At 41.0% G+C, this 23927-nt stretch overlaps 3 protein-coding genes across 4 annotated transcripts; all 3 read right to left on the reverse strand.

The window, feature by feature from the left end:
* Positions 1-1835: 1835 nt before the first annotated feature.
* Positions 1836-7472, reverse strand: aire (autoimmune regulator). Its single transcript, XM_084369502.1, has 13 exons — positions 7091-7472; positions 6699-6873; positions 5970-6116; positions 5726-5791; positions 5480-5647; positions 5257-5390; positions 5046-5167; positions 4576-4645; positions 4256-4393; positions 4010-4131; positions 3336-3414; positions 3128-3226; positions 1836-2286 (listed from the first exon to the last, which is right to left on the reverse strand). The coding sequence occupies exons 1-13, from the start codon at positions 7235-7237 to the stop codon at positions 2203-2205; spliced, it is 1551 nt and encodes a 516-aa protein (XP_084225628.1). The 5' UTR covers positions 7238-7472; the 3' UTR covers positions 1836-2202.
* An 884-nt stretch (positions 7473-8356) lies between these two features.
* rab6bb (RAB6B, member RAS oncogene family b) lies at positions 8357-16089 on the reverse strand. The gene is made up of 8 exons (XM_084369511.1): positions 15893-16089; positions 13222-13280; positions 12505-12558; positions 11946-12051; positions 11752-11863; positions 11535-11628; positions 10891-10957; positions 8357-9414 (listed from the first exon to the last, which is right to left on the reverse strand). Exons 1-8 carry the CDS (start codon positions 15960-15962, stop codon positions 9350-9352), a joined length of 627 nt encoding a protein of 208 aa, XP_084225637.1. The 5' UTR covers positions 15963-16089; the 3' UTR covers positions 8357-9349.
* A 1142-nt stretch (positions 16090-17231) lies between these two features.
* On the reverse strand, positions 17232-23579 carry espnlb (espin like b). Of its 2 annotated transcripts, none has more exons than XM_084369500.1 (6): positions 23365-23579; positions 22050-22119; positions 21525-21657; positions 21063-21181; positions 19772-19951; positions 17232-18869 (listed from the first exon to the last, which is right to left on the reverse strand). In XM_084369500.1, exons 2-6 carry the CDS (start codon positions 22062-22064, stop codon positions 17265-17267), a joined length of 2052 nt encoding a protein of 683 aa, XP_084225626.1. In that variant the 5' UTR covers positions 22065-22119; positions 23365-23579; the 3' UTR covers positions 17232-17264. The 2 variants fall into 2 exon arrangements, with proteins under 2 accessions (XP_084225626.1, XP_084225625.1); XM_084369499.1 differs by having other exon boundaries at positions 21525-21660.
* Between the last annotated feature and the right edge of the window lie 348 nt (positions 23580-23927).

A 23927-nucleotide genomic window follows, 5' to 3' on the forward strand; every position in this document is an offset into this window, starting at 1 on the left:
CACACGCGCACACACACACACACACACACACACACACACACACACAGTGGAGCGTGCATGTTTCTCATCCTCTGTTTTGGGTCTGTATAGGAGCTGGGAGCCATGGCAACCGAATACCGAGGGGAGAAGAATCCGTGTGCTGCCTGGCCGAGCTCCATCCCTCTGGCAGTCATGCTTAAACTCTCGAATCCCATGACAAAAACAACATTCCACATCTAAGTGATAGTCTTCAAGGAATTCCTGTTAAACAGAGGCATTTCTCAGCATGCAAACCTCATCATATTGAAACCATCTGGTGTAACGTGTGAATGTGAATCCTCCTGCAGGTCCCACACAGCGAGAGAGACATTTCTTCGTCTTCGTGCGCACATGGGAGATTGCATTGTTTTGTTCATACCACTGTACTGTAGATGTATGCACATACGTGTGCATGTCTTTCAGAAATGACAGTGCAAAGTCTTTCTCCAGCTCAAGGGAAACAAATCTGAAATCATTGGTCATCTTGGTCCTCCAAAGCCCAACTTTATTTTACAGAAACATCTTGGCCGCCTGTCTGCAAATGTGAAACCTGCAGCCAGAAACCTGGGTGTAGTATTTGACTGTTACCTTTTATTTAAAAATAAGAGGAGCATCTCCAAAATGAGGCTTTGACCTGACCTCAAGAAGGTCATTCAAGCTTTTATATCATCTTGGTTGTATTACTGTTACTCAGTTTACTCAGGGCAAAGCCAAAAACAATCTCGAGCATTTAGCTGTTACAAAACGCAGCTGCTTGGCTTTTAAGATCACATCAGTCCTGTTTCAGCCTCTCCTCACTGGTTACCAGTTCATTTTAAAATTATTCCTAAGTCCTGGTTCAACACTAAAGGTGACCTGGTGACAGCCTTCTGTGAACTTATCTTATTTCTATTAACATTAGGACACTGCAATATGTCCAACATCTCTTTTCATAGTTTTTACCGTTTTCATCTTATTTGCCTCATCACAGTCCTGAGATGTTTTAATCTTGGTTCAGTATGTAAAACACTTTGTAACTTTGTTCTGAGTGCTGTACACATAAAGTTTATAGCTGTTTTTATTATTATTATAACCCACTTTTTCTCCACACACACATGAAAACACAGCGTGCAGTTTGTTTGGCCAAGTTAGCAAAAGTTTGGCCTGAGCAGAGAAGGCTCGCTGCCAGCTCTCCCACATCAGTGCTGACCCCATGTCCTACACAATTATGGTGTGATGATTCGCGCACACACACACACACTGGGGTCACAAGGATGATCAGAAAAACCTTAAGTTGCGCCAACTTTGCAATGTCCTTTGTTCAAAGACAACATCCTACTAAAAAATATGTACATCTATATGTATCACCAACTGGATGAGACAAACCCAGATCATCAGGGAGCCCTCATCACTGCATGTCAGTTGTTTATTTAATTGGATAAATGACAAATTTGTACCACTTAAGTGCAATATCAACTAAAGCATGTCTTGCATCGTCAGTGGCCATGTGTTGTAGACGGCCTGATCTTGAAATCTAGTAAAAAGAGCTTTATTTTTTAGCAAATACATTGCTCAAATTGTAGAAGACTAGCAAAGCATAATTCCAGCATATAAGAGGGCTGGTTGCACTGGGTTTAATGGGGACCTTGAGGCAATATGGTGCATTGCACATGCGGGAAGGGTGATGAAAGGTCAGAAGATTTTTTTCCATGGTGACCCGTAACAAGTTAATCCGGCCACGCGTGACAGTGAAATAGACACTCTTTAGTTTATGTTGAAAACATGACATATGTATGTCCACTAGACGTACTGTATAGAGACATTGTACATCACCCATCTGTGCATGAATTTGTTTTTGTTTTTTTTTAAAAGCAAAAAAAATCACAGATTTCATTTGAAACAAATCTAATGGTAACTTTATTTGCCACTATGGTGTGTTTCAGTGTACAATCATTTGTGAATGATAATGATAACAAGTTCAGTTGCAGTATATTTTTAAGTTTGTACATGAACTCACAACAACCCGAGAACATCCTGTAATACCTTAACATCCTTTAATTTGCAATTGTTTCAAAAAATCTAAAATGAAAATAAATAATTCCATGTTCAATCTAATACCAATCACTACTAGACATTTAATTTAAACAAGAAAATAATCTCCACTTTATTCAGCGGTCTCTGTTTAATTAGCCCATCGTCCCTCTGTCACTGGTAGCATCCTTGAGAGTCTGGAAGAGGCCGAGAGATGTTGTGGAAAGCCCACTGTAAGATGCCATCGATGGAGCCCTGCTGAGATACACACAGCAGGGAAAAAAAATAGTAGGATCAGAGTCCTGGTGACATCATCTGGCAGATGTGTATGATGTCAGTGACAACAGTGATATCACATAGCAACAATCTTTACCAGATTACAGCAGTTATCGAATCATATCGGGTTATGTTTGCAGTTTGGGGAACAATTTTAATTTTTAGGTCAGCGCAGCCACATTTCCTCTGTGTAAAGCGTAAATCTGAAACTGATAACAAGGATGAGGTCAAAATGAAGCCCTGCTCAGTCTGCTCCTTAGGATCATACATGTCCACCTTGAGAGCAAAAAGCCCTTTTAACAACCAAGAAGCAGGTGCTTTGATGGTAAAAAGAAAAATACTTTAGATTTCACATTTTATAAATCAATCTAGCCTCTTGCAAAGTATTATATTCCAATCAATCCTTATTTCCTCTCACATCTTGACAAACTGTGCATAGCAGAAAGTACATTTGTAACATTAGCTACCTCTACCATTTGCTCTAAATTCATCTACATCCGAGTACAGGATATGTAAAAAATATGTATATATTAATCATCAATAATAATCATACTAATGTGAAAACTACAAAAATAAAAAAAACACATAAAATAAAACTAGAAAGTTCCTTAATATGTGAGCACAGATTTCTCTCATAGAAGACTCAAACTAGACAACAACACAAACAACTCCTGATCACTTATTGTTTGGTCTTCATGGCTGCATTTTACCATGACAACTCGTTCTCCGTCTGATAAGAAATGCAGCCATCTTGTGTCTGGCATGCTTCTGGTCATATTCATATCATGTCTGTGGTATCGACATGTAACTGAGCCTCACTCACGTCTCCCAGGATGGAGTCCAGTTCATCTTTATGGAGGACGGGCTCGGGCACTGAAGAGCTCTGATCATGGCAGAGTGTATTTTGAAGCACTGGGGCGAGCTGGACACACAGCAGAGATTACATAGATTACTATTAACATAATGATGTATAATAATGTACATATTATCTGTACATTCACAGGTTTTGTTTTCAACATTTGCAGACCCACCTGTAAGCTTCTGGATTCAGCCTCCTTCTCCGCAGAGCCGCCCCAAGGCCTGGAGCAGGACAAGCAGATGGATCTGCCTCTAGCAAACACAGGGATACTGTGAGTGAGTCAGACTGTTTTCTGTGGTGTGTAATGTTACTGTCAATCAATATGTGACTTCAAACACTCAGGGGGATTACAGAGGAAGCGGTTCAGACCATTTCAGACAGAAAACCAAACCGTTTAGATGTGACATGGGGCTACATTACCAGCATCCAAGGACTTTATTTTTTAGATCATGCAACTTTTATAAAACACTGAGAAGGCTTAAAAGAAGTGGATGGATGGATTTACATTGGTTTGATTTGGCATCTGTATCTCCTTTTTGGCATTTTGTAAAATCATTGATCTTCATTTACAGTACACATTAAACTGTATACCCTGCTGCAGATGTCCATCTACGATCCATTAGTCACCATTAGCTGCATAATTATCACCGTAAGCACACACCCTTAATGCACATTGTTGATCAATACAAACACAAGCAGGAATCCACAGGAAGTTCTTTGCCAGTAGGAACACACTGATGAGCATCACTTTGAGGCTGAGATTAGGATTTGCCAAGCTAGTGGAAAGAATACACGTTGTTGTCATTAAGGGTCTACAGCAGTAGTAGAGAGGGCTGGATGTCTTACTTGGAGAAGTGGCAGTGTGCGTGGAAACGCCCCAGACACTGAAGACAGTGAGTCAGGTCTCCTCCCGCGAGGTGACAAACGCCACACACCTCCCTCATGCTGACCAGCTCTCCGCCTGAGCACTGCATTAAACATTTTATAGATTTTAGCAAACGGGACTGTTTTGTGACACAAAATTACAAAACGGAATACGTGCAAAGGTTGTCGGCTATCACAAAGATAAGAAAAACAGTCTTGAGTCTGTACCTGGTTTCTGCCGCTGGTCCCATTTATAGAAGGTGTGACGCTGGTGAGAGACGAGGATGACAGCGAGGAGAAGAAAGAGACGTCTGTGATGGAGTCACTGGAGCTCGTGTTTGTTTGCTGAGACTGGGCATTGAGTGGCTGTAATATAAAATATTATGACTATATTATGCCAAAAAATAAGCCTTTCAATTGTAATTGTTTAAATTGTATCGCAAGGGGAGCAACATCCACCATCATTTGCATAAAATCAAAAAAATTACAAGAGATGACAGTACATATTCAGCATGAGCAGTATTATATTGTATCCTTCATATACTTACTTGTAAAGGTAGTTGGGCTGACTCTGTTTTCACTCTGTTGCCACGGCACCACTCACACTGCCAAGGACCACTGAAGGTTATAAATGTGACATTGAAACTTTCTTTTCAGAGAAAATAGTTTTAAAAAAACATGGCGTCCCTGAACACACACACAAGCCTACAATCATGGATGCAGGAACTAGGAGCACCCCCATAAACGATGCTATAACCTATGCCGAATTTACAAGCAGGACCAAATAATGAAACATTTCTGAGAAACAGCTCCTCACAAAGTTTGTAAAGTTTCCCCTAACTTAACAACTCACAAAAGTAAGCGATTTTATAAGGGAGTCTGGGGGATTTCTCTCTCTCTTCATCTCCTTGCCGTTGTTGACTGTACTTGACGTCATTGTCATTGTATAAACTGACCCAGCACCCCCAACTGCCTACAGTATATACTGACAAAATTACACAGACAGATAGATGGATACCTTGGTATGGATATGAGTGGAGGGTCCAGGCAGGTCAGATGAAAAGCTCGAGGACAGCCATCACAACAGATCAGCTCCCCTCCGTCCTTACACACCGCACACTCATCATCATTATAATGAACCTCAACGTGTAGATAATGTAGAACATATAAGACAAAAAGCAAACACACATGTTCAAAATCAGGCGGCTGTGAATGAGTGGATCGTCTACCATGTCTGCGGTTGTCTCCCCCCTGTGGTGAAACATGTTCTTAGCAGCTTTGGACTTGGACGCTTCATTTATCTCCTCTGATTGACGACAAGCGTAAAACTCCCCACCGACTTTTATGCACTTTCTGGCACATCCTGTTGAATGACAAATACTTTTTTAATGACCTGATAACACAGGACAGTTTTATCAACATCTGTGACCAATTAAAAACACAGATACTCACCCAGTGACTTATCATCTGAGCCAAACACCTGTTTGATAAGAAGCTTCTCTCTGGCTTCATGACTGACAGGCAGCTTAGCTGAGGAGGAAGAGGAGGAGGAGGACGAGGACGAGGAGGAGGAAGACGGATTGACTGGTATCTGAACTGAGGAGGACACCGGCTGAACACCTGAACAAAAGTTAAATGTGTTTGTAGTATTCAGCCACCATCTGTCTATATTTGAAAACATGTTTGATTTATAATTACTATTTCCAGATGTTGGCTGTGGGGCTGGAGCTTCACTCTTCACTCTGTAGAGCTTCACTTTACCACCTGGATAAAACATAACAACATATTTTTTATTCACTATCAAATAAGTTGTTTGTCATTTTAGATTTCATTCGTTTTGGGTAACTTGGCAGGGCATAAAGATCTGTCGAACGGGCTGTAGTAGCCACTGTGATAGGGTTAGAAGACAGAGTGAGAAGAGATGTGTGATGAGAAATAAAACCTGGTCCGTCGCTTGTCTTGGCATGATACTGCGGCTGCTGATCCTGTGAGTTCGTCACTCTGTCATCGTGGCTCCTCTTCTTGTTGTGAGGTGTTTTATGGCCTCCAGAGGATCTCTTCTCACCTCTAGAACCTGCAGCATCCCGTCCTGTCAACAAAAAGTCAGAAATGATAAATAAATAATAGCTCAAAATAAAAATTGTTTAAAATGTCTTCAGATATCTCTGATAGTCAGAACTCTGTCAGGAAGGATAGATCAGGGCTGTGGTGGAAAATGATGGTTTCTACTTCCTACAAATTCTTCAACTGTTGGAAAATATAACATATCGAAATAAAACTTTGAAATTAAATTGTATTCTGCTCCATGCATTATTCACTGAGACATTAACGAAAATGTCAGAAAACATCCAATCTCGCAATGTTAAAGAAAGTGAGAAAAACATCCTAGCTCTATGGCTTTATAAGCATCTGCACCAAAAGTTAATGGGGTCTATTCTGGGCCAAGACTCATCCTCCATCCAAGTTTCGTGGAAATGACAAAGCAAACCAACCAACCGACAAACAGACACAAGTGAATTTGGCTCAACAGGGCTGAAAAAATAGTTAGATAAGAGATTATATCCAAAAGTATATAAGTAGATGAAAAATACCCCACTCAAGTCCTACCTCAAAGACCCAGTTCAGTCATTTGGACAGAGAAATATTTAGGTGAAACTTGAACATGACATACTCGAGTGCAGTTTAGTGAGCAGCGTCTGCAGTTTGGGGTAGCTGTCCAGGTTGTAGTCTTTGGACAAGTTGCTCCAGAAAGCCTGGATGGTGGATCTGCTCTGCTCCAACAACCAGGACAGGAGAGAGTACATGGCCTTGTGGATCCCTTCTCTGCCCTCCCTTTCCAAAGTGTCCTGTGAAAAATTTCACAAGTTAAATGAATTATGTTCCTTCAAATATGTTATAATCTAAGAAGGCATTGCAGGATCAAATAGAGATGGCCAACACTGCCTTCAAATGGGACAAAATCCATCTGACAAAAAAGATCCAATCTATTAGTGCAAATGATTGTAATTAAAATAGTTTAAAAAGCAAACAAAATACAAAATAAAAAGTTTCAGATCTATTTACCTTCAGTAGTTGGTCAGTGATGATGCTTTTGTCCGCCAGACCATAGACGAGAGGGAAAGGGTCGTCTACAGCCATGGCAATGTCAGTCCGCAGCTCCCTCAGCAGAGAGCGGAGGTTTGTGTCCCTAAAAGCTTCCACTCTGGACATGATGTGCTTTAGGGGGTAAATGAGATTCAAAGTGACTCGGACCTGAGAGCACCTGAGATCATACCAGTGGGGTTTTGGATGGAAGAGGTGTGTCCATGTCAATGAAGGAAATACAGTACAGGTGCACCATTCATGCTGACTAATATAATCATACCAGTGGTGTTTTGGATGGAAGAGGTGTGTCCATCTCAATGAAGGAAATACAGTACAGGTGCACCATTCATGCTGACTGATGTGTGGGATATCTTGACTCGTGTTTAAAACTAATAAATATATCACTAATGCATACGTACTGGGAGTTTCACAAACTCCACAATGAAGGTTAAGCGAGGCCACCCTTGACCTCTTGTCTCTGCGGCGTTCATCCGTCCACCAACAGCACTAACTGCCTCCGTCCGCCTGTTGACCCCTCAGGGGGATCGAATGACGTGCTGACCGTCCAGGGGAATACCTGTCCTCTTACATCAGGGAGAGCTGAGCGCAAGCGACCTGACACGTCACAGTGACAGTTTCCTTCTTAAAAGGTTCTTTCCACTTCAACTTCCCCTTAACTATCAGGTTTTCAGACACAGACTCCACAGGGAGTTCAGGAATTTTGCAACAGGCGGGCAGAAATTATCACTGTAAACAATTAATTGATTCATTGAATGGCTTGTTGATTATTCCTTTTCTCACTCTAAGATAAAATATATTTCAGTCAAAGAAAGTAGCTAACTCGGCGAACGAATTAAGCTAGTCAACGTTAGCCATCAGTAGCAGGATGGTGTGTTGGTTATCCCTCGTTTTACTGATGTTAGCTAGGATGCAGGCTATTTAAATGAGGTGTTAGGATAATTAAAGCCTATGTTAGATATATCTTACATTAAAAATCCTATTCCAATATGAGAAACCCTATTTTCGCATAGTAAAACGTGAAGATATGGTGTGATTGAAGACATAAATACCTTCTTGTGTGAAATATCACCAAAAACCTGCCATCCTCTATTTCACTTTGTTGATTGTAAAAGAAACATGGATGTACAACATTTAAATTTCTAAGATTCAAACCGGAAATATAATCCAACATCAAGTAGAAGATCATTTTGCTACCAGGTAAATGTGGATGGTTAGGAGAGTGAAGCCCTTTAATCTGTAATTTATTAATCATTAAACATTATTACATTATTCATACTGGTGAACAAGGACCACTTCTACAGAGGGACGTTCACAACATACATATTACATTATTATATACAGTGCAGTGCATTACAGTGGATCGTTATATGTGTATTACCGGGATGGAGGGAGGGGGAGACAGGAGAGGAGAGAGGTTAAAGAGGAAAGAAGGGACAGGAAAGCAGAGGGGTGGTTGGAGGGAGGGGGAGTTGTGATAGTAAGTTGTCTTTTTATTACTTCTTTTTTTTTTTTTTAACCACAGTACAGTTTGTTCTATAAAAGTTAAACCCATAGAGAGATAGAGTGCCACATTTTTCACAGCTACTGTTAGGTGAACCTACTGGAAGTTGACTCTTGTGGGAATATCAAATGAGTTACATTTTGTCATGAGATGCTATAGAGAGATGCTATAAAACATTCTAAGATAGTCAACCTCCTTCCAGAGTGCGGAGACCCTGGAGGGCAGGCCAAAGGTCAAAGGTCAAAGGTCAAAGATCAGATCAGCGTGCATGCGTGCTGCAGACATTCAGACGTGGTCGGCCATCTAGAAAAATGGCCGACCCCTCCACTATTTCTCCTTCTATGTTTAGGCATCATTTTTGGTGCTTTCCCTTTTTATATATAAAAAATACAAAACATAACAGCGAAAAGAATCTCGTTGGTTGTCCCGTTTTTCCCCCTTTATCATTTTTCCAAAACTGTTTTTTGTTCGTTTTCATTTCAACATTTGTTTTTGTTGGTTTTTTTTTTTCCCTTTTCTCCTCCAGTCACTTACATATTGACAAAGTATACAATATTTTACAACTGAACAAGACTGAAAGATAACATTTGATTTGTCCAATCAGATACAAGGCCCGCATCCTATATCCAATTAGAGAAGTCAACTGGAAGCTAACCAGTAGTAAGCAACACAACAAGCCTATGGTGTGAAGGGAGCTGTCCGATTTCAGCTCTGCATTAACATGAGCACCCGCCCTCGGGGACAGTAGGTTCTGCCGGTTTGTCCAGCTTGATGTCGATCACTGGGAATTGTCCGGTTAAGGAAAAGTCAGGTGGTGGGGGGAAAAAGTCAAACTCTGTGACCTTACACTGTCAAATAAACACAGATAAAAGTACTAGGATAACCCATTTCAGAATAATGAAATATCATATAGTGTTATTATTGGAGTATGTGATCATGACTTTAATGTTGTAGCTGGTAAAGGTGGAGCTTATTTTAACAACTTTATATAATATATCTGCTGGATAACTAGAAAATTAAGTTATCAAATAAATTTAGTCGGGTAACAAGTACATTATTCACCTTAGTAGTAGTTGTTGTTGTTGCTATGCTTATTATTATTATGTATTTGTACATACAGTGTACCATTGGAATACTTACAGGGCATTTATAACTACTTATAAAATATACTATATTGTCTTTCATTGGCCCTAAAATGGGGAATAGCTCGCCTCACAGTTTGTGTATTTTGTCTCTTAAACACAGATAAGTTTGTTTATAATATGTATAAGCTCCTTAAAAGAGTATTTCAACGATTTAGCAGCCTTTAGCCTCAAGCACAGATCAGTAGTGAGCTACAAAGCTCTGGTAAGCTCACTTCTTCCTAAATCCACACCTTCAGATTTTTTTTTCAGCCCCAACCAACTCCCAAAGACCTGTAAACTGACTTTAATGCAAATGTAAAATCAATGGAATTTCCCTTTAATAATCTGATATACAGGACAAAGAAGTCCGTAGCCTTAGAGGCAACTGTTTTTCCTGATTTCACCGTCATTTTTAAAATCATACACACAACTATTTTAAAGCCACAGCTCAGCATAATGTTTTGATCTGAAGCAACAATAATGCTCCGTTTTTAATTGCAATGTTAACACTGTTCACCTATTCTGTTTGTTCCCATGTAATCATATAACTGTGACCTGTAAATAATAAATACGTTCTCAATAATTAAAAAAAAACTTTCTGCACGGTGTTATTTATTTATAGTCCTTTTTAACACAAGGATGTTACCCCTTTATTCCCTCCTGTCCTTGTACATATTTGTCGTGGAAAAGGTACCCAGTACGTGTTTTATTGATACCATATGAAGTAAATATTTATACTGTAATTTCAGACTGTAAACCAAAGCCAATGCCGGCTGTGTATATATTTCTACAGATGAGGAACACGTTAAGTAAGTTTCATGTGCAATTGTGAGACTCTCTTTTTTCAATCCCTCGCTTTCTTTTACATAACATCCATCACGTCTTCAGCACATGTCACTTCCCAGACAGCCACTACGTGGTGCTACACCTGTGCATCCACACAATCTTCCTGGCTCTGTGCATTTCCTCCCTATTAAGCAGAAAAGGTTTAATGGCTAATGCCTCAGCAGACAGTAGGCTGGGCGGTCTGTTTGTACCAGCGCCAACAACCACTAAGAGATTAAAAATAAGCTGCCTCTTTCTTGGCTCTTTTTGCTGTCGACACAGTGAGTCACAGCGGCTGTAAAGGATACTGCCTTCAGGATTTGCATCGTCCAAGCTTTCCATTCCAGGTAGGGCTGCTGCCACCCGACGAAACAGCTAGAAGGGGAGGAGAGGAGAAAAGAAGATGCACAGAGAGAAGGAAAAGGAAGGGAAGGGAAGTGGTTATTTACTCTAGTAAAAGCAGCAAAACCACACTGTAAAAATACTCCATTACAAGGAAAAGGTCCTGCATTCATTATACATTTACTAGGTGCATCTGCAAATAGCTAAATTAGTCATATTTCATACCCATATCATCTATTTTCTATGTAAAATCTTTAAATATAAAATAACTAGTAACTGTAGCTGTTGGATAAATGTATTGGAATAAAAAAAAACCTCTTAATTGTAGTGAAATAGAAGTATAAATTAACTTATGTAAAGTACAAGTACCTCAATCGTGTACTTGTAAATGAGTTAATGATCTCAAGTGTGCGGTTGCTTCTTTCATCCTGCATCCACTAGGGTTGGATGTGCACCCTATCTAACACACTCCTCCACATATTTACACTTATAAATCTTATTAATCCCCGTTGGTGACTCGATCACCTTGGAGGGACGCAGCAGTGGCAGAAATGCTGAGAGCAACTGCCGCCCAAAATGCTGCGAAATATGGTGAAACTGCAGGGATCACCTGTTTGACATTGCAGCCCGTCTTGGCACTGGTCTCGATGAACATGACGTTCAGCTCTTTGGCTCTCTGCTCTCCTTCCTCGATCATGATTTGCCTGCAGGGAAAATCGGGGCCAGACTTCAGCATCACGCCGTCGATGGCTAATTTATTCAGCGCTGACAGGTTGATGCTTTCGGTTGAGAAAACATTGACTGCAGCTGAATGCAAACATACTCACCTCTTCTCCTCCAGATCTGTTTTGTTGCCGACTAGCATGATGATGACATCACTTCCTCTCTCTGTCCTGACATCATCAATCCATTTGCAGGTCTGCTGAAATGAATTCACATCTGTGGAGAGAAGACTCTTGTTTTATTATTTCATCCAGTCTTTTTTGTGTCAAAACAGTACAATTAGCAGGTTTATGCTCACTTGTGATGTCATAGACGACCACAGCTACTGTAGAGTCTCGTATGTAGCTGGGGATGAGGCTCCTGAAACGCTCCTGTCCAGCAGTGTCCCACAGCTGCAGCCTTACCTGCGTCGACACACACACACACAAACACACCTCCAGCAGCTGTCTCAACTTTAACCATCACACTACACGCAGACTATACAGATGTAAGGGCTTTGTAAGTATGCATCCAACGGGATAAGCCAGTATCAGAGCGTGTGCAGGCTGACAGAGCATAATATCCTGACAAAGACCTAGTATTAATACTAGCTAAAGTAGATGATCCATGGGAAAGGCTTTGACTTCTTATGGCTGGAAAAGCCAAAGCGCCAAAGCTACCAGAAATAACCTTAGGGTAATCGTGTTAGTCTGTGAAGAGAGCAGTAATTAAGCAAATCAAATCAAGGATTAGTGAAAACAGAGTGGAAATCGGGACATTTCTAACTTGGATCTTGACTGGCTAAAATGAAAGGGCACATACATGAATTTGTCTTAACGTGTGAGTTTTTTAAAATGAGAATCTAAAGGTTTTCCTACTGTTCGGTCTTCCAGGTACATCGTCTTTGATAGGAAGTCTATTCCAATGGTCGCCTGTGGTGAGGAAAGAACAAAAGAGGGGGGAAAAATCATCAGACTTTAAAGGCTAAATGTCTCCCTGCACCATCTGTTGTTGCTGGCAAGACTGACCGTCGTTTAAATGAAGGAAAAATACAAAAAGCCGTTCAGGAAAAAAAAGAGCCGATAAGTACAGAAATTGAATCAGACTGAAAAACTAATTTCATTTGTTCTGCCCTCAGGGCTCAATCATTCAGACCTGTTATGTACCTGACTTCTTTAATGGAAAGTATCATTTGTATTTTCTTGTTAAGAATATTGCTCGACTAACATTTACATCTGATGACTGACAGCATTCACATAACACAATCATTTATGCAAACTCATGTTACGTGGAACCTGACTGTAATTTGTATATCACTGTAATATTATTCAGTTGTTAATCAGTCACTATTGTACAATACAGGCTAAATATATATATGAGACCTACAGTGTGATTAGTCCCATTGTTCGTCACTGTAGGAGGATTGGTAGAGAATTTGTTTAAAAAATATAACAAGAAAAGTGGTAATAGAGCTGATATAAGGAGAAATCCCTCACCATCCTGTCTTCAGTACAGTTATTAACCGACAGTATATCATGCATTACAATATACTAAAGTTTCTTATCTTTACTGATCTCTTTGGCTCTGGGTCTCACCTGATATGTGTTGTCGAAACTGTCATACATGAATCTAGTGATGAGAGATGTTTTCCCCACTGGAGGAACAGAGAACAGAGGTGGATCAGCATTAGATCAGATCATAAAGAATCACAAACACATGAAAAACACGATTCACTGAATATGGTTGTCCATCGTTTTCCTCCATGACAATGTGCATGTAGACATTCGACCACTGCCACTGTAATCATCACTATCAAATTAACAATTAGGCAAGAATCTCAGCATTAGATTATGATATGAAGAGGAGAAACTAATAAAAGACGAGCCAGCTCATGTACCTGAGAACAAAATCTGCCTGATAAATCATCGCAGCCTTCACAGCTGTCCTTTTTCCAAATACGAAAGAAAACAACCCTAAAATCTTCGGCTATATTCTCACAGTTTTGCTTCTCTAGAGGTAATTCCTCTAATGGTAACACATGTGATAATTGGGTGACATTTCTGTGCTCAAAAGAAAGATCAGGCAGTTTAAAAGACAGATTTAAATGTTTTGAATTTGACTAAAAGTATTTGTATCAGTATCTGACACAGATTTAGTCAATTTAATTAATTTATTGCCAAAACACCTTAATTTTTTACACGGATGAAAATGTCAAAATATCAAAGAAATGCACAGTATAAATAATGTCAATAATGCGAAACTAAAGCACATAAGAATGACATTTCATTCCGTTTAAGGGTTGAGAAATTAGGGAGTGGATAGTGGATTAATCGAATGAGTCCATGAAATGTCAAAAAGTTGAGAAAATGCCTGCTGCAATTTGTTAAAGTCCGAGCTGATGACTTCAAATGCCTCGTTTTGTTTGATCGACTGTGATAAAAATCCAAAAGACATGACGTTTACAGGGACACAGAACAGAGAAAGGAGGTAGATCCTCACACTGAAGAAGCTGCATCCCCTGAATAGGTGACAGATCTGATCAATATCAATCAATATCAATATCAATATCTGTTTTCTTGTTAAGTATGTGTTTTGCTCTGTTTTGTCTATATTTCCTTGATATGTTATGTGTTTTGTTCTGTTTTGTATATATTTCCTTGATATGTTATGTGTTTTGCTCTGTTTTGTATATATTTCCTTGATATGTTATGTGTTTTGTTCTGTTTTGTTTATATTTTCCTGTTGAGTTTTGTGTTACTGTATAAATGCCGATGTTGCCTTTGGTTAGAAATGATGCGGCATGTGCCATTGATCCATGCTATATATACACTTGTCCCCTATAAATATAAACTTTAATAAAAATACAATCATAAAATCATTGCGGATTGATTTCCTGTCGACTGACTGATCCATCAGTGGGCTAACTGTTTCGGTTCTGCTCTCTATTTCACTGTGACGACGAATGCTCTTAATTACCAGCAGAGAAGTTGTGTCCTAAAAATGCACAAGGCCATCGTTAGGCAGACGGAGACAAAACACATTAGATATTTATCAGTGCACATAAGCTCGCTGGTGACTTCTGGCAGGATGAAGGTGAGCCTCGTGAGCAGGATTTTTTTATTTACATCCCACCCAGCACCATCTTTAGCTCCATTTTACATCAGATCCACACATGAGCGAGGACAGGACTTCTCCAGCAGGCCCCGGGCTCCCATGCAGACAGCAGTACCTCTGAAGCCAGCGATGGGCAGTGGCCACACCAGGCCTCGATTCAGCACCGTGGACAGCAACATTGCAGTACAGGCCACACAAACACACACACACACACACACTGAAGCATCACAATGCAACACAAACACCGGTCAGGCTGCTGTCACATTAGGCCTAATTCTGTGTATTGTGCTGCTGTATTTTATGGGATATATGAGCTCCTCTGCTGCCACTCTGGACGTCTGATGTCTGAACACGTATTCAGGCTGGACCATTATCGATCAGCACCTCCCGAATCTGTGCAACATCACATCAAATCACACACACAGTCGTGCCCACCACGAATAGATGGATTATTGAATAAAAGGTATAACGTCGTGGCGCTGTCAGGTCCGTTTTTTATTTGATTATTCATGGGGACCGAGCCGGGAGACTGCGAGGTTTAAGAGATGCTACAGACATCGCCAGCCTAGGGTGTGTCCCGAACTGACACATGGGGGACTGTTTATTATCTCCTCTATAGAGGCAAAAACACGAGTGATGGAGGCAATATGAAACACTGTCATGTTGCTTCACAAAGGTGTGTTCGTGTTAGAAATAAGAGATGTGGCTGGAATAAAGCTGAAAACAGGCTGAGCATATTTTGTCGGTCACTGCAGCATATCAAAACATCCCAGCTCATATCGCCTGCTTGGATGCGATTTTAAAGCGATGTTCTGCAACTAAAGCATCCTCGAGGACATTCACAACAACTCTCTGTTATTTTTTTATGTATCATTAAAAGGTAAGACTTCATCATTTTTACATGCATGCGGCTTTTTTTTTTTTTTTTTTTTTTTTTTTTTTCCTTTCATCGGTTAATCACATTTTTTTTTTCCTCAGTCACACATTGGGCGTCAAATCCATCCAAAGCCAGCCAGCAACATCCTCTCGATTTCAGATGAAACTTTCCACTATAAAACCAACACGGATTACATACATGGCCTTCAAGCATATACGCATATCAGGGGAGGGTAGCCCAAACCTTTCCCCACCACCCGAGAAGAACTGACTCACCGCTCTGCTCTCCCAAAAACACGAGTTTAAATTTCCTCAGGGGGTTCCCCAAATCTCCTCCGGCTGACATGGTGGCAGATAAAGAGCTCAACTTGTATTATTTTATATATGTTCTTGTCGCTCGGCGTCTCCTCCGTCGTGGGTGCGCAGGGGGGATCCTCCTCTCCTCACAGAATGATGGGAATGCAGCTCAGCATCCTCCTGTCAATTTCGGGGCGCTTGTGCGCATGCGCGACCTCACCTATTTGAATCATCACCTTTGGGTTGGACCTGAGACGAAACTCAAGTCTCTTATGTCTTAGATAACAACGTGCATGTGTGTTGCATAAAGGTAAATTCGAGTTTGGTCAATTACAGTGAAAGTAGACTGTATGAGGTGAAAGTAACTAAGTAGATTTACTCAAATGCTGTACGCTTAAAGTCAACGGTAGCTTAGGCCTACTTGAGTAACTCATTTTTAGTTATTGCTACCTTCTACTTGACTCCATTTATAAGATAAACATACCTTTTACTCCACTATATTGATTTGGGAGGTATTGTGAATTTACAGATTTCAAATTATCTTATAAAATATGATGTATTAGTGCCCAACACTATATAAAGTTTTTAAAATAACAAACAGATTAGTACTCGAGTACTTTTACTTCTGATAGCGTTCATGTACTTTTTCATATATTTTTTTACTCAACTACAAAAACACTGCAACTTTTAAACTGACTCCACAAGACTTTAACTTAGGGAGGCAGATTAAAAGAAGAGTGGTAAAACTTGATGCAGCAGAGGCAGAGAAATCCTGACTTTTACGCCCTAGTATTAGTTAAACTTCTGGAAAACTCTGGATGCTTCACTTCCCTTAATGCAACTGCATCTTTCATTAGATTTTAAACTGTAATTCAGGGAAACACATGATTACTTAAGGGATGTCGTGTCCAACTAGAGTTGCCGCCTCCTCCAGAGCCACAGACACACCCAGTGTTTTTACACGTTTAGTATCTAATATCATTAGAAAATTTACTTTGACATGTAAAATCAGTGGAGTGGTTCTTTAGGTGGCAATGGATTGGGTTAGTGGGTTAGGGATAGTGGATTTAGATTTAAAGTATACAATTGTAAAGTTTTGTTGTTTTTTGTAATGGAAATTACAGATATTATTTTCATTCTAAAAATGTTTGTGAAGAAAGATTAGATGCATATTTCGAATCTTTTGTGTGTCACTGACTGGGATTAATTGGCTACAGTAACTTAAGTTTACAATAATAATGCATCAAAAATGCTTCTGAACAGAATTTTATTCAACTCCTGTCAGTCAGCCAAAATAAACACACCAACATTACCATGATTTTGTGCAAAAATGTCAAAAACCTTAACCTCACTAATGTTCAAAATCAAACAGCTCGGCCTCCTTCTCTTTCCAGAAAGCAAAGCTGCGGTCGATGTATTTACAAATGTCTTCGTTGTTGAAACAGGAGAAGTCCGTGTCACTGCCACACTCATCTGGAGTAGCAGTTTGAACTATAACTTTGGGCACGAGTCTGGAGTCTGACAACAATGATGATGGCGATGGTGACGGACAGCGGCACGGTCTTGAATCCCCGAAGAAGCGAACTTTGATGTCCTCGAAGCCGTCGCTCCACTGTCGGCTGCCAGCCCGGATCTCCTGGAGAACAGCCTTGTGGAAGTCCCTCACCACCTCCCAGGGGAAACTGCCGACATGGTCGAAGACTTCGAAGCAGAGGAGGTGCCTCATCTTCCTCTCCTCAGGCGACAGCTCCTGCTCTAAGATGTGAAAGTATCCCAACATGAAGAGGTCGAGGGTCAAGCTATCGTGGCTCACTGCGACGCCATCCACGTCTGGCAGGAATTGTTCCGGGGAGTAGGCTTCTTGAGGAGGTGGATTTTGTGAAGAGTTAGAGAAGGACAACGATGACTTTTGCACATCTTTGAGCTCTAGTTTATTCCTCCAGGAGTTCAGCATCTTGTCCACAGCACCTCGTTGTTGGCAGAATTGAAACATGGAGGTGATTCTCTGTGGGGGCGATGCTCCTGTCACTCTCCCTGACACCGCTTCCTGTCCCTGTCTCTGCCTCGCCGCTCTCACTGAAATAGCATATGCAGATTTCTTCCAGTGGCTCAGGAAAAGCACCACTATTCGCTCTTTCCTTAAGCTGGTAGTCTCCATCACAGGTATACGTGTTTTTGGAGGATCACAGTTGTTCGAACCACAGTTGAGGCTTGTGTTGGCGTTCTGGTTGTTCACTCCTGAGGCTCCAAACATTACTGGGCCTCCTTTTGCAACCCCAGCAAAGGGATAGATTGCACCCATCTGACCTTCAAAGTTGGATCTGAGGTTTCTGACAGACACCCCAGACTGTTGGATCTCCCTCTCCACCCTCTCCCTCCGTGCTCTGCTGTAGCTGTTGGTCTCTAGACGATGGCTAAAGGCTGACGCCATCCCTATAAGAGGAATCCTACATCCACTAGAGGTCTCACCATGTGCTGTCACCATCTCTTGGCCCAATTCCTGGCCTAAATCAGTTCCTAAACTATCTGTGACCCCATGCAAACCCTTCATCCCCTCCACCATGCCTTCCACTATCCTCCTCTCACCCCCTTCCTCTGTGGTTTGGGTCAGATTAGCCACCAGCAGCGACATACTCTTAACGATCTCTGAGACACGACTGCACCACACTGGCAAAGTGAACTGGATTTTCCCCTCTGCATCCATCTGTTGTAGGACCTCTTTGTTTAGCGAGATGTTGACGATCGGATCTGGTAAAATCGACCTCAGCTCCTCGGTCAGCCTGGTCAGCTCCAGCTCATAGGCCTGGCAGCGCTTCTGCAGTGAAACGGTCTCGATCTGCTGCTGCAGGTAAACCAGGTCATCATCTGTTAGGAGCTCGCCAAAGGGCCCCAGGACTGCGTTGTGGGTTTGTGAGTACTTCCAGCCATCCACTGGTGTGCAGCCATTAGCCGTGTCCTGTTAGAGGGAAAAAGAGATTTTACAAAACAATCCGGAGAATTTATTTTGTGAAACATTTTGGTAAATAAACCAAGAGATAGATGAGGAGGCACGTTGTTACAGTGCTCGGTGCTTTTTCTTGGCTGGGAGAGCTGACTTCCTGAGGTTGTGTCATCATCATGAGGCTGGAAATTACTGCTCCCAGCCAAGAAATAGCCCCCTACAAAACCACAACGTGACATTTTTATACTTGGCTTTTCCAAAAGTCAAACAAACATTGTGTAACTTGTTAATTAGTGATCTTTTAGTCTTGCATAGCCAGGCCTATCTTCACAGTGCCGTGTCAGGCTAGAGAAAACCTGCTTTGACTGGTTTGTTTTTCTGTGAACCAATCCCAGTTGTCTTGGGTGGCGCTAAACCAAGGACGGTGATGGTGCCCATGCAAAAATTGTTTCAGGGGAAAGAGTCCAGAGCCGCTAGCTTGTTTAGGTTCATACCATTAGCTTTGCCAAAGTAAGGATGAGGGTAACTTGCCATTTTCAGCGTGTAGGTTGCTGGCTCGGAAGTTGCTGTTGTTGTTTCCAGGGATTTTGAAAACAGTAACAGGCAGATAATGGAAGGGACGAGAATGCTAAGCTAAGCTAACCAGCTTCTAACTGGGGTTTCATACTGAACAGACAAACATGACAGTGGTATTAGTTTTCATACCTAACTCTTGACAAGAAAGCAAATAAGTTTCTCAAAATGTCAAACTATTCCTTCAACAAAAATGTATCTACAAAAATCATCTTTTTGTAAAAACAATAAAACATATACTGTGGATATGACTTTAAAATGCATTAAAATACACTTGTATACAGCCCTACAGGCTCACGCATGGCACATCCAGACCAGAACAATACAATAGCACAGATAAGTACCTGTCTCCTCTGTTCCTCCTCATCCTGCAGCCTGACCTGCAGCTGCCGCACCATCACCTGTCGTTTCCACTCAGCTATGGGGCAGCCGGCTTCATCGTGAGTGGGCACCAGGGAGTCGATGTCAGCGAGGATCACATCGACGATGGGTACCTCCTCCAACAGCTCCTCACTGTCAAGCTTCTGTCAGCGTTCAACACACGACAGTCGGAGTGTCACTGCTAAACTGTGAGTTTGGAGCCGCATTTGAGGGAATAACATCTTTATCATACCATCATAAACATTTTACAGAAGTCAATTTTCTGATGATCTTTATACGTTATTTTTATTTTGTTCTCTGAAGGATTAACTCTATGATTAATAGCTGCTGTATATTAACTAAATATATACCGTATGTTTATTACAAAACAGCATGAATTCAGAGGCCCTAAAAAACATGGTCCATCCACACTGTTATGTTGTGTCACTTATTTTGCCTTGTTAGATCTACCATGTACAAACTGCCCTTGACTGACTTTGTCCTGTTAGCTTTGATGGACCTGTTAGGTGACCTCACATAGTGTAAACCCCCTGTGACGTCACCCATTGGTTTGTGGACTACTGTTCTGAAGCCTTGAGTTTGGCATTATAGCTGTCACAGTTTTGGTTTTCGGCAGCTAGAAATTACCATATTTGGACAAAAGGGTGGATCTGGGGAGGATAGGCCACGGTAGCAGCTTGTCAATCACAAGGTAGCCACGCCCTTAATACCTTTATTCATCGTATATTTTAATCTAAACGGGACCTTAATTGACAAACTGAGCATCATGCTGTATTGAAGAAAGCAACTGAGAACATAAACTCATTATGAAACTATTTACTGAAGTTATAAATCAAGTGAGAAGTGGGGTCATTTTCACATAAGCTTACATACAATCGGACTTCTTTTTGCAACCGGTTGAGTCGACCCCTTTGAGTCGACTGCATTTTTAAAGCACTTCTGCGCCAGCTTCACTTTTCAAACCCAGAAGGTCTGAATATATCTTAAACATTTATATCAATGTTCGTTTTAAAAAAAAGGTCAGCTGAAGATGGAGTTTTCAACTCAACTGAGTTTTCAACACGGACTTAGCTTTAATTAGCTAGCTTGACAAGGGGTCGATAAAAATGCTTATTAACTAGAATAAGTGGAAGATGCTAAACAAACTAGAACATGCTCTTTTTTTAACCCATATCTTCACCCTTTATAGGTTTATTTGGTTTTTTTAAACTTTATCCAGGGTTTATTTTTAACCTCTAGGGTCAGCCAGCTCACCGTTTGTCCCGTGAAGACTGCAGTGAATCCAGCGTGCCTCAGAGACTTCATAGACTTCATGTGGGACATGAGGGTGAGATCCCTCTCTGGAGGCTTCAGATGGTGGAACGATGTCACAACTGTAACAAAGGCCAAAGGTCAACCATTCATTTTTTTAATTTGTCAGTATTTTAATACCAGTTATGTGTAAAATACATTTCATGTGTTTTTTGAACATTGTGGTCATTGTTTGCTCATTTTAGTGTCACTGTTACTGTTGATGTGGCCTGCCTTTAATACAATTAATCAGAAAAAAGCAAGACGCTTTATATTCAATCATATAACATATGAATAAATAGACAATAACAAAATAACATGGCTGACTACAGTGAGTATTTTTTTTTTTTACCTTGATTGTAACCAAATTCATAAATAACATGTTCATAATGAAATGCAAATATGTGCTCTCTGTCTGTTGATCACCTGAGGAGGCCACCTGGACATGCTGGATGGAGCCCGGGGAGGGTTTCTTTGAAATGGCAGCAGGGGTCAGAGAGGAAGAGGTCACAGGAAGTGGAGAAGGGTGGCGAGGCAGGGGGAGCACCTCCTTCACTGGCTGCTGGGGACACACACACACACAGCAGGGGTGAGCCACGCTTAAAGGGACAGGTCTACATTTTTCCACCTTAAGAGCTTTTCTTCACCTGCTGATGTTTTGTGATTTTCTTACCCTGACACATCACATACATACTGTATCACAACTTATTATTATTTTTGTATTGTTACAGTTACAGTTATATTGTTACAGTTAGTCTCTTCTTTTCACAAGCATTTCCTGTTGTTGATGGATACATTTTGGTCTTGCATAGTTTATTTTTGACCTGTCATTTCAGGAAAAGCCCAGGTGTAGCTGTTATTATCAATCATGGCTCCTTTCCAGCAGTTAGTAACATTATCGGGTTAAAGTCTCCTCCTGTTATATCAGTCCCTGCACTAATGAGTGGTCACCTTGCTGTTCTCCATGTTGTTCTCTGCTCATTCACAGTCGGGGGTTTCAAACCAGCAGGAGCTCCTCTTTCTTAAAAAAACAAGAAGAAGAATGACAGCAATATACAGTAACAGCAACCAGGTAAAGTGAGCAAAAGAGAAAAAGAAAGACCTGTCCAGGAGAGAAACGTGACACAGAGCATCACAAGGTTTAAACGATTGCAAAGTAATCTTCTAAGAGACCGAGACCCCCTTGATGACACGCACACGAAGACACACACACACATGCTCAATGTAAAGAACACAGGCCACAGCTTGTAGTACTTGGAACAAAAACAAGACGTGGTGAAACAGGACCCCGGTCAGTGAAAGTAGCGTAGCCCACACAGAGTGCAGGAGAAAGCGTGTTGGAGTTTGGAGAGACATGATATCCTGCTTCAGGTAATCTACTGATTCACAAGCAACAATAGTCTCAATACTACACGAGCAATTACGATGTTTCTCGTTAAATGCCTTGTAAGAAGTTGTATGCCTCATTAGTGGCTTTGAACATGTTTTATTTACCATAAGTTTTTAAGATATTTGATGTTTTTATACTACATACTTTCTATTGAGTGCATTAACCAATCCAGTGTTTTTATTCCACCTATTACTGGCAATGGTTATCAATATACCTGCAACTAAACGGTGAATTGCTTGTCTTGTGTTGTTTGCCTGCAACTCATTGCTATTGCTGTCCATCTTAGCTAGGACCCCCTTGAAGAAGACATTTTATCTTTACTCAATTTACTGCTTAAAGAAAGGTCAACTTACAATGCCATCCATCCAAAATACAAATTAGCTAATTATTTGTTTTCAAGAAAAGTTTCACCTCACATTCAAAATCCTTTTGTCACATGCCAATATTTCACCTTTTTCCCTTGAGTTTAAGATGTTATAATTTTTCATTCAGTCTCACATCATTAGTTGCTGCAGCCTATGAATTTCTTTCATAGTAATAATCTAAATACTTTAAGAATGCATGCAGTACTTACAATAAGGTCCAGAAACTGTGGAATTAAAGACAATCTGACAGTGGATGAATGCTAGGGAAAAAATGCTGGAAAAATAAAATAATTATGGAAAAAAAGACTAATAGTAACGTAGAAAGTCCAGAGACCTCTTTCCTCTCGGGCAGCCACTACACAGTAAGACCAAGGAGCAGCGCCGCCTGGACCCAAACCTCAGATGGGGGCCCTTCTTAGTGTGCATAATTAAAGAAGTGGGATAGGGTGACCTGCACCTGGAAGTATAGGACAATAGCTCAGTGAATGTATGTAGGAGTAACATACTGTACCCTGGTGAGGCAGGAGTGTGTGCTCGTGTTTGGACACCTCCTCAGGAGCTCGGATGGTGTGTGTGTCACACTTATGACACAAGATGACAGGAACACTATATCCACGGCTGCTTGACCGCGGCTTCGTGCAGCACGAGTTATTGACCTCTTGGGGCGCAGAGATTTGGCTTTGGAGCAACGTGTAGTTTTTGTAATTGAATTACTTCGGCTGAATCTGCCACCAGCTGCAGCCTTCAGTTGAACGCTCGGTTGCTATAGCAACCCCTACTGGCACAGTTCCATAGCAGCTAAGCTAACGCTGTTATATCCACCATTTTGTGGCCAAGCAAACATTGGCCGTGTCCGAAATCACTCACTCATTTCCTACTTCCTAGTCACTACATAGGGAGTCCAACATAGGGGACTATATAGGGAGCTCATCAGCATAAAGACAAAAACACTCAGGCGCCGTTAATAACGTCACTGCTATCGCACAGTTGAAACGTCATACATCAACGCTGGTTGTGGACTAGTGTCCGCCCCCCATTTTTCTCTCAGCGCAATGCATGATGGTAAATATTGCT

Source organism: Pagrus pagrus (assembly GCF_965226575.1).
Source record: "Pagrus pagrus genome assembly, chromosome: 12".
NCBI classification, from domain to species: Eukaryota; Metazoa; Chordata; class Actinopteri; order Spariformes; family Sparidae; genus Pagrus; species Pagrus pagrus.

Bases quoted from the DNA above. Each gene is read 5' to 3' on its own strand.
- aire (XM_084369502.1), bottom strand. From the start codon at position 7,237: ATGTCCAGAGTGGAAGCTTTTAGGGACACAAACCTCCGCTCTCTGCTG. The intron at 5,168-5,256 runs GTAGACGATCCA...CTACACGTTGAG, and splicing joins GGGAGACAACCGCAGACATG to GTTCATTATAATGATGATGA. The intron at 4,394-4,575 runs GTAAGTATATGA...TTTATATTACAG, and splicing joins CAGCCCAACTACCTTTACAA to CCACTCAATGCCCAGTCTCA.
- rab6bb (XM_084369511.1), bottom strand. From the start codon at position 15,962: ATGTCAGCCGGAGGAGATTTGGGGAACCCCCTGAGGAAATTTAAACTC. The intron at 12,559-13,221 runs GTGAGACCCAGA...TCCTCACCACAG, and splicing joins GTTTCGACAACACATATCAG to GCGACCATTGGAATAGACTT. The intron at 11,864-11,945 runs GTGAGCATAAAC...TTCTCTCCACAG, and splicing joins GGTCGTCTATGACATCACAA to ATGTGAATTCATTTCAGCAG.
- espnlb (XM_084369499.1), bottom strand. The intron at 21,182-21,524 runs GTGATCAACAGA...CCTTTGTTACAG, and splicing joins TGTCCAGGTGGCCTCCTCAG to TTGTGACATCGTTCCACCAT. The intron at 18,870-19,771 runs GTACTTATCTGT...TCCCTCTAACAG, and splicing joins AGGAGGAACAGAGGAGACAG to GACACGGCTAATGGCTGCAC.